Source organism: Halichoerus grypus, chromosome 2 (genome assembly GCF_964656455.1).
Source record: "Halichoerus grypus chromosome 2, mHalGry1.hap1.1, whole genome shotgun sequence".
Lineage (NCBI taxonomy): Eukaryota > Metazoa > Chordata > Mammalia > Carnivora > Phocidae > Halichoerus > Halichoerus grypus.
Window position 1 is genome coordinate 184539158 of NC_135713.1, and position 10056 is coordinate 184549213.

Sequence of the window (10056 nt, forward strand, 5' to 3'; positions counted from 1 at the left end):
GAAGTAGTTTAGAGCTGATGACACTTGAGCAGGAGGCCATTTTTCTGGTAAATCCCAATTCTTCCCTCCGAGAAGCTTTACTCCTTTAAGCGCTATGTTATTTCTCTTAGGGCAAGATGTGCGTTTCTGTATACACATGGGGACCTTAGATGGAGGAGAACCTCAGGAAGGGGGGGCGCAGTGATGGGGAGACAAGTGGTCAAGCACTGAGTTCTGGAGAAGAGGCCTCTCTTACAGGGGAGCAGAGCACCGGGAAGGGAGGAGCCACACGCTCTCCCTCCCCATGTCCAGGATGACAAGGCCCCCTCGGGCTTCCCGCCAGGCCCCCACACAGTGCCCCATTGTGCACCTGCCACCGAGGGAATGCAGCCAAAAGGTGAGGCCAGTGTTGCATCAGAGTGCTAAGCCCAGGGATCAAGTGCTGGGACGGCAGTGGAAGAGGTCTGGTCCCTCCTCTGGTATCGTTGGCCTTTCCAGCCAGCCAAAGAGGGAGGGCAGGGAGTCACAGGAAGTGGCCCCAGGGGCCAGATAAGCCGAAGAAGGGAAAGCAGGGTAGCTGGAAGGACAGAGAAGAGGTGGAGCTTCCCCCCACCCCCACCGCCCAAACACACAAGAAAGGAGCCAGAGAGAGGCCCCAGCTGTGTTGGAGACAGCATCTTCAGGCTGCGAGGGGCCCCCAGAAGGTTCCAGGACAGAGCAGTACTCGCGATGCTGCCCTGCCTCCCCATGCTTCTCCTGATGGGGCTGTCTGCAGGCACTGTGACAGCTGACGAGGGACTGGCACTCGGAGCAGAAGCAGGGTCCTGGATAACCTTGACCCTGGAGGTACCGTGGGGTGAGGCATGGGCTGGTCTGCTGTGGAGGGGGTAGGAGATCGCTTCCACGGCTGCCCGGACAGAAGGTTGTACATTGTTAGCCATGCGGTCTGACTCCCCTCTGCAGCTAGGTTCAAGGCCATGGCCCCTGGCCTGGCAGTCATCCAAAGGGGCACGCGTACATGGGAGCAATGGTGTGTGTGTGTATGTGTGTGTGAGTGTGAGTTTGTGTTTTATTTCACATATACTATGTTCCTGGCACTGTCCTAAGTGCTTCATAAATATTAACCAGTTTAATCCTCGTATCAACCTTGTGGGGAAGGTACCATTACTATCCCCATTTCACAGATAAGGAAACCGGGGCACAGAAAGCTCAAACAGTTAGTTCAAGGTTATGCAGCTTCAAAAGAACAACTGCACATTTGTCCGAGGTCAGATTCGGTGTGTCTATGCATCAGAGGACATTTTCCAGAATTTCCTTTTAAGGGGGTCGGTCAGGGGCGCCTGGGTGGCTCAGTCATTAAGCGTCTGCCTTTGGCTCAGGTCATGATCCCAGGGTCCTGGGATCAAGCCCTGCATCGGGCTCCCTACTCCGCTGGAAGCCTGCTTCTCCCTCTCCCACTCCCCCTGCTTGTGTTCCCTCTCTCGCTTTGTCTCTCTCTGTCAAATAAATAAAATCTTTAAAAAAAAAAAAAAGGAGGGGGGTCGGTCAACTTGGGGCAGGATCACTGTTTCATCACCCATGTAGAAACTCTTATTTCCTGATAAGTACTTGGTTTGATGGCCACTGTCTTCTACTAAACTGACCTGAATGCTGTCACTGGGGAGAAATCTAAAAATTAGGCACAGGGCATCGGTGCCGCACTCCATCTGATTGGGAAGACAAAGATCCTGACCTTGGGCAGCTCCAAATCAGACAGGGAAGCGAGGCCAACAGACCAAATAGGACCAGCACTGAGTGAAGGCTTTCAGGAGGGCGGATGGGGCAAAGCTGAGCCTGGTTCTCCCAGTCCTGGGATGGTCAGGACCCTGGAAGAGCCACAGAAGGAACTGCCATTGGTGGCAGGTTTCCTTCCTGCTTTGTCTGAATGTGGAAACGTGTGCAGTGGAGAAGACCACAGGGTAGACAGACCTGGGTTCAAGTCCCAGCTTCTCCATGGACTCTGTGAGACCTTGGGAAGGTCACTGCTGCTCTCTGGCCACCTGTAAAATGGGAGGAGAGGGAAGATGGTCCCCAAGGGTCTTCTCACGCTTTGACATGCTTTGCAGAGTCTGTGCCAAGCATCGTGGGACCTGGCCCAGGCCCAGGGAAGTCGGGCTGGGTGACGGGGAGCTCTCTACACAGCCACGCGAGAAACATCATCATCATCCACTTTCCCGGGTGCTGCTGGGCTTCCCACCCATGAGCACCTCCCCCTGCAGTGGGGTCTCATGCTTATTCTGTTTCCCGAGACATGGGGCTGGGAGTAGAGGAACCATTCGCAGAGAAGGAGTGAGGTGATGGAAAGAAGGAACGAGGCAGTGCCAGGATGACCTAATCACCTCCCCAGCCCTGAGGGCTTCCCCACCTGTGGTCATCCCTGGAGCTAGGAATTTGGGTTAAATGCATAAGGAAGGCTTCAGGTGGGGGAGGAGTCTTTCCTGAGTCAAAGGGATCCAGTGTCCAGAAACCCCGAGGATGGTGGGAGAGAGGTAAGCCTTACTTAATTCATAAGTAGTCATTCTCTCCAGCTTGCATTTGAAGGCTGCCTTTTACCCAGGCAAAGTGCTTTTCATGAGTTTTCAGCAATGGGTCCAAATCTCCGAAGAGACTTTTCTGGTTCCTGGCCAGGCTAGGTGACTCCAGCCCGAGACAGTTACCCCAGCCCTTGACATCCTGGGGAGGAGACAGACTGGAAGTGACTGAATCAGTCCAGGGCTTAGAAAACAATCCATTCCTGGTCCTGAAAGTCAGGACCAGATGAGCTGTAAGAGAAAAGGGGTGTCCACTGCACCCCAGCCAGGTCCCTGCTTGTCCCAGGAGCTCCAGTGCCACCCCTGGGGAAGCAGGGGACCAAAGAGCGAACCCCTGATCCAAGCCCAGCTCCCATCCTCTTGGTAGGTGGCCTGCATTACTCTAGGGCTCTAGCTGCCTGTCTCCAGCCTTCCTGGAAAAGGAGACCCCGTCCTCCTCCCTCTTCCCAGACTGCCAGAGAAAGGGCCCCTCTTCAGCTTTCTGTATCCCTCACACACTGTGTTCTAGGCTCTGTGCCAGGTGCTGGGCACACAGGGATGTGAAGATGGTCTAATGACTATCACCCTCTCCACTAGCAAGCATCTCTTCCTCTCAGCAGAGCTGAGCAAGCCCTTTGGGGGCTCAGGTTAAGGCCAGAAAATGAGGCGACTTTTTGGCCAACATCACAAAGCCTGATGGAAAAATGAGAACTACAATCCAGAGCCCTTGGCCCAGACTTTCGCCCCATCAGCTCAAGGATGAAAATGTCTTTGCCCAGAGGAGTGGCCTCCACCCCAGGCCACATGCCATGTTCCACGTGGGAGGCCCAGGCTGTGGGGTAGGGTAGATCCAGGGCAATGTAGGGAGTTTGGGGGGAAGAAAGGACAGCAGCAGCAAGAGTGGGGGTTCCAGGGAAGCACTCCCACCCTGCCTATGGGGTGCCCACCGTGAGTTCCTCAGCTGTCCGCTCCTGTCCATGTTGGAGACGTTTTCTAAATGGAACAGAACCCATGCTCTGGAGTCAGATTCCTTGGGTTCAAATCCTACCTCTGCCACTTCCTGTGTGACCTTGGACAAGTCACTCACCCTCCATGAGTCTGTTTCCTCATCCGTAGAGTGGGGATAAATCATAGTCACTTCATACAGTGGATGCAAAGAGTGAGTGAGATTTTGGCTGCAGTGTTTGAGCCTTTGAGCCAGGTAACCTGAGTTCAAGTTCTGGCTCCGTCTCTTACATCCTAGCTGGTGAGCTTGGGCAAACTGTCTCTGTGCCTCGGTGTCTTCATCTGTAAAATGGTGACTGCACTGGTTCTTACTTGGTGTGGCTTCAGTGAGGATTAAATGAGTTAATACACAAAAGTGCTGAGCACAGAGCCAGGAATGCAGAAGGCAGAACATTAGCTATGAATGATTGTGTCTAGGCACTGTGTTGTGTAGAGAATGCACCAGGGCCGCATGCCGGCACAGAGCCAACTGGCATGATGCTGGTGTCGCTCAGGCTGCCTGCCCTGTCCCATCTCCAGCCTCAGCCTCCCCTGCAGCTCTAACAATGAACTCTCTGCTTCTCCAGGATGGTGGCATTCACCTCCAGCTCCAGGAGGTGAAGAGGGGAAAAGCGAGCCAGTTCTTTGGGCTGATGGGGAAGCAGGTGAGAGGTGAGTGACAAAGGTGGATGCTGTCCAGCAAGGAGTGGTCCTGAGCGGGCTCAGTGACACCAAGCAGAGGCCCAGCTTCAAGCCCAGGCCCCCAGGGGCTGGTAGGGGTCACCCGTGCCATAGAGTGTCCATAGGAATGATTGTCAAACCCCGACACTTTGGAGAGTTCCTTATGCCAGGCTACAGGCGTTAAACTTGGGGCTGGCTTGGGCATGTGGGGGTGCAGTCACCCTAAGCCTGAGGGCAATGCCTCCCGCCCTGCTGGTGTCCTTGCTATCCATACTAGGGATGACTCCGGAGACAGGTGGTGAAGTTGGGCATCAGCGTCTAGATGGGAGCCAAGCCACAGGCCAAGCTTTCTAGTTGATTCTGTTTGGCTCAGATAGAATTATTAAAATGAACCCGTGTTCCCTGAGGGTGCTCTTAATGCGGGAGTCATGTCCTAGGAGGACAGGGAGAAAATAGTCTGGACAGAGGGTAGTATTCTCCTTTTCATTGTGAACATTATATGTATCTCTGTATCTATCTACACATTTAAGTGGTGTCGGTGAGGGTCTGAGGAAACTGGCACTTTTATACCCTGTCAAGGACACCTTGGCATTCTCCATCAAAGTTGGAAGTACGCATACCTTTTACCAGTAGTCTCACTTCAGAACATGTACTAAATAGAAATGCAATTGATGCATGAGCCCTGAGATATTTGTATCAGAGTATTTATTGCCAACTTGTTTGTAATAGCAAGAATTTGGAAATAACATAAAAACCATCAGTAGGGGGCGCCTGGGTGGCTCAGTCATTGGCGTCTGCCTTTGGCTCAGGTCATGGTCCCAGGGTCCTGGGATGGAGCCCAGTATAGGGCTCCCTGCTCAGTGGGAAGCCTGCTTCTCCCTCCCCCACCCGCCCTGCTTGTGTTCCCTCTTTTGCTGTGTCTCTCTCTGTCAAATAAAATCTTAAAAACAAAACAAACAAAACATCAGTAGGTAAGGTGCCTAGGTGGCACAGTCACTAAGTATCTGACTCTTGGTTTCAGCTCAGGTCATGATCTCAGGGTCCTGGGACTGAGCCCCACATCAGGCTCTAAGCTCAGTGCAGAGTCTGCGTGAGATTCTCTCTCTCTCCCTCTCCCTCTCCCTCTGCCCCTCCCGCCCGTTCTCTCACTCGCTCTCTCAAACAAACAAATAAATAAATCTTAAAAAAAAATCAATAGGTGAATGGTCAAAATATATTAGGCACACCCATAGCTTTTGTGGCCATTAAAAAGGATGAGATAGATCTGTGGGAAGATATGGAAAGATCTCCAAGATATCAGTTAAGTGGAAGAAGCAAGTTATATAATAATATGCATGATAGGAGCCTACTTGTTTTTTTGTTTTTTGTTTTTAAACTTCATACTTAGGGGTGCCTGGGTGGCTCAGTTGATTGAGCATCTGACTCTTGATTTCAGCTCAGGTCGTGATCTCAGGGTCATGAGATCGAGCCCTCAGTCGGGCTCCACCCTCAGTGGTGAGTCTGTTTGAGATTCTCTCTCTCCCTCTCCCTCTGCCCCTCCTCCTGCTTGCATTCTCTGTCTCCCTCTAAAACAAATAAATAAATCTTTAAAAAACATTTTTAAAAACTCCACACTTACACACATATATATGCAAATACATAGGGAAATTTCTAGAAGGATAAATACAAACTGTCAACAGTGGTTACATCTAGGGATGATGCCTGGGTGGCTCAGTTGGTTAAGTGGCTGCCTTCGGTTTGGGTCATGATCCCAGGGCCCTGGGATCAAGTCCCGCGTCGGGCTTCTTGCTCAGCCTGTTTCCCCCTCTCCCTCTGCCCCTCCCCTCTGCTTGTGCTTGCGCGCTCTGTCAAATAAATAAATAAAATCTTAAAAAAAACACAAAACAGTGGTTACATCTAGGCTGGGAAGTGGAAGTGAGGGAGAGAGAGTGAAAGGGACTTTAATTTTTACTGTACAAACCTCTCATTACTTGATTCTTTTTATAGTGGGCATGTACTTAAAGACTGCTTTTGTAATAAAAAAACATATGCACATAAAAACAGAAAACCGACTTATGACCAAACACTTCTGGCCTTTGTTTTCTCCTCCACAAAATGTGTTCTGGACTGGGCTGCTTCAGAGTTCTCTTCCAAATCCAACACCCCATGAGGAGCAGGGGATGGGGAGAGAAGAAAAAGATTTATTGAACACCTAGAATGCTCACATATGATGACATCTCACAACAACGTCCCCTTTACCACCAGCGGGAAAACTAAGGTTCAGACAGGTTAAAAACTTTTCCAAGGATGCTCAAGTGGTGCCAGGCACCAGTGACTCCTAAGTCCGTGCCCTTCCCAGAAGTCCACACTGTCTCCTCCCTTGAGCAGCCAAGTGGCCCGGCCATATGAGGACAATGGGAAGGGACTGGAATTCTGCTGACTACCCACCAAAGGCACTGAACCCCAAAAAGTCGTGAGCCCTTCCTGTCTCACCAAACCCCAGGGGGAAGCAGTGCAGCCCTCATTCCTTCTTTCTCTTTCCCCTCAGGAATACCTCCTATCCAGCCAGACAGAACAGGTAAGCCTTGTCCACGCCTTCCCCTCAGCATGCTTCCTGGGGAGGGCTGAGTTGGCCTGGCCGCTAACAAGTCAGGGAGGTGGGGGAGATGCTCTGGCTGGGGGCATGCCAGGCTGGCCTTGGAGGGGGTGGGGCCAGCACGGTTTGGCCACACACCAGGCTTCCTGGTTGTTTCCTCAGAGAGGTGGTCTGGGCACGTGGCGGGGAGGGTAGTTGCAGGGATAAGGAGGAGACCGGATGAATCTAGTTCTGCTAAAGTTTCAAAATTACTTTGGGTCTAAAGCCTGGGATTGGAAAAAACTAACCAATCCATTCCCCACACTGCACCTAGAAGGATCTGAAAAGTGCAAATAGGAGCAGCCAGTACCCTACCCAAAATCCTTGGTGAAAAGGGAAAAAAAAAAAAAAATCAAAAGAAAACCAACCAGCCCTTACCCACCACACCCTCAGTACTCTCTCAGGATCAAGTCCAATGCTCTGACGCCTCACCACATCCTCTGGGGCTGCTCTCACTGACTTGACTCCAGGCCCCACCTCTTCTTCCCCGACTGCCTGCCCTACCCAGACGGAGCTGGTCTCCGTGGCCTGGGCGCCATGCTGTCCTTGGCGCCCTGCCCTGCCCTGCACTGCCGGGTCACGTGGCCGGTGTCCCCAGAGCAGAACCCCTCCCACCACGGGCAGCAGCAGGTGGGCCACCTCCTCTATACCCACAGCACGAGCGGTTTCTGTCTATGAGAGGTACCCATGAGGTATCTATGGAAGGGAGGGCAAAGGGAGGGAGAATGAGGGAGAAAGAGGTGGGAATCAATGAATGAATCAGTAAATGAACGAACCAATCCACGGTTTTTCCTCACCTCCCAGGATGCTTGAGGAATGACTGCATTTACGAGGCCCCAGCTCTGGTCCTGGCCCTGCTCTGCCCTTCTTGGGTCCCAGGACAGCCTTACTGTGCTGCCTTCTTTCTTCTCTCTCTCTTCTAGCTCCACCACCAGAGCATCCGCAAGGACAAATGGTGCAGGGCCTCCTGGGCAGGGCGGGACCATCTACAGAAGGTAGGTGAGAGCCTCTGGTGGATTGCAAGGGCATCATGAGAAAGTGACCAGATGCCTCGCTGCCAGTCTCCATGGTGGGGGCCAGGCAGACGGAGAGACGGAGCAGCCTGCCCACAAGCCAACGGGCAGATGTCCCATAGAAGAGAGCAGCTGAGGCGTAGGGAGGTGGTCCCTTTCATGATCCAGGCTTGAGACAGCCAGAGTCCAGAAGCTGTACCCTCTCCACCCCAGCACGCCCAAGCACACTCTACACCCCGCCTTCTCAGGTCCAGCTGAAGCCACAGAGCATCAGGTGTGTTTTTTCAGACCCTGGAACATCCCCCTTATTCCCACAGTGATCAATGATTGTTAGAAAATCATGCCTTAGTCTTGAGATATTTCCTTTCCTCAGCAATCGTAAGTGTGAATCACTCCGCGAGGGGTCACACCGTAAGCAGTTACCAGCTAACACCTTCTGGCAGGGGCCACAATCCCAACGGGCCCAAGGGTACACTCAATAAATGAATAAACAGGCATGAAGGTAGATAAGCGACGCAAGCGGGGGAAAGATCAGAAGCTCAAGCCAGCGGCACGGGAGGGGGTCAGAGATACCGAGCTCCAGTCGGCCTTCGCTAATGCCTGACCTCTTCCCCCGGAGCGCATCCTCTAGCAGCATGCCTTTCTAGCTTCCCTGATTGAACACCTGCTCTTTCCAACATAAGCACTTGGGAATAAAGATGGCAAGTCCTCTCTTTCCCCCCAGGATTCTTTTCTAAGTGTCTGAGCCATTCCATTCTAAGGGCCATGGAAGTCACCTCAGTACCCAAATGGAGATGAATGTCCCTCCACACAGAGTGTGGGCAGGAATCCCATTTTTCAGGGATGGAAAGCAGCTTGCCTGAAGTCACACAGTGAGCCGAGGACAGCCGGGGCTAAAGCTGGGTCTGCCGTTACCTAGTCCGCGGCACCTTCCGCGTCTCTAGGTGGGCCTTTGGGCTTGCAAATACAGGATCGCCACTTCCCTCCTTTTAGAGAGAATAGCTGAAGGCTGGCTCGTCCATGCTCTGGAGGTGCTTCCGATTGAGAACTGGAAGATATGGCAGATGAACTTGTAATTTGCCCCAGATAGCTACAGCCCGAGTTAGGGAAATGGAGGGCCCAGGGAGGAGTGACTAGGGAAGTCCCCCCAAGGGTGGAGGAGACAGACAAGACTCCTGAAACCACTGTCACGTACAGAACTCTTCCCAGGCAGAGAGGATGAGGAGCATGGGTCAGAGTGAGCACCCCCACCGCACACTTCCCGGAGGACGAACCCACCGTCTCCTTCCCTGGACGATACAGCTGACAGTCGGCCAGGCCAACTCTCTTCTGTGTGTGTCCCCCGCGCCCAACACTGGTGTGTCCCACCCGGCCTCACTGAACTCATTGCGCTTCCTTCTAGGACTCTCGGTCCTAAGCAATGGTGATGCACAAATGCACTGTTGTTGCAGTTGGGAGCTGAAGTGACCCTGCCCTCCCTCAGTGCTCAGCCCCCATCTCACTGCTAAGCGGGGCTGAGTGTCCCCCACTTCTATGTCTCCTGTGCCTGGAACACCGTAGGGGCTCAATAAACGGACAAACAGCGAATAGCTTCTTCTCTGGTACAGGGCAAAGGGCAGGAACGGTCTGGGTGCTACGCCCTGCCTAGCGGCCTACAGCGCAGCAGGCCGGGGCGGGGGGCACTTTTCCAGAACTGCAAAGGGAAATAGTAAACAGCCCTGGTCCCCACGCTTGGGTGGGAAAACAGGCTTGGGACACAGGTGAGGAGGACAGCCCCCACCTGAAAGCAGACACCTTCTCCCTACTCAGAGTCCTCATCTCAACGCCCCAAATCCCTGTCTTCTGACCTGGAGAATTGGGTCCCAGGTCCTTCCTCAATTCTCATGCATAAAGTGGCTCTTCAACTCACTGCTTTGCTTTTGGGACACAGGCAGTTAGTCATGCTCTGAGCACTGGGAAGAGCTCCAGGGGCACGAAGCATTTCCTGCCCTCAGGGAGCCCCCCGTCTTATGGGGAGACCACTGTCGCTGCCCCTGTGGTTAATGGGGCAGGATGCAGAGGACCCCAGGATGCTTAGAGAGAGGCACCTCAGCCAGAATGAAATCGTGGAGGGCAAAGCTGGTCATGAGCACGGAGGGCTGCGTAAAGGAACGAGCTGGGAGTGGGGTGGGCTCAGCAGTAGAGGACAATTAGTGAATTTGCTAGGCTACATAACATTTAGCCTCTGTGTCCCTCT

At 53.0% G+C, this 10056-nt stretch overlaps 1 protein-coding gene across 1 annotated transcript; it reads left to right on the plus strand.

Moving 5' to 3' along the window:
- The first annotated feature begins 638 nt into the window (after window positions 1–638).
- TAC4 (tachykinin precursor 4) lies at window positions 639–9407 on the plus strand. The gene is made up of 5 exons (XM_036094946.2): window positions 639–825; window positions 4100–4184; window positions 6721–6750; window positions 7731–7802; window positions 9018–9407. The coding sequence occupies exons 1-5, from the start codon at window positions 709–711 to the stop codon at window positions 9059–9061; spliced, it is 348 nt and encodes a 115-aa protein (XP_035950839.1). The 5' UTR covers window positions 639–708; the 3' UTR covers window positions 9062–9407.
- The last annotated feature ends 649 nt before the right edge of the window (window positions 9408–10056 follow it).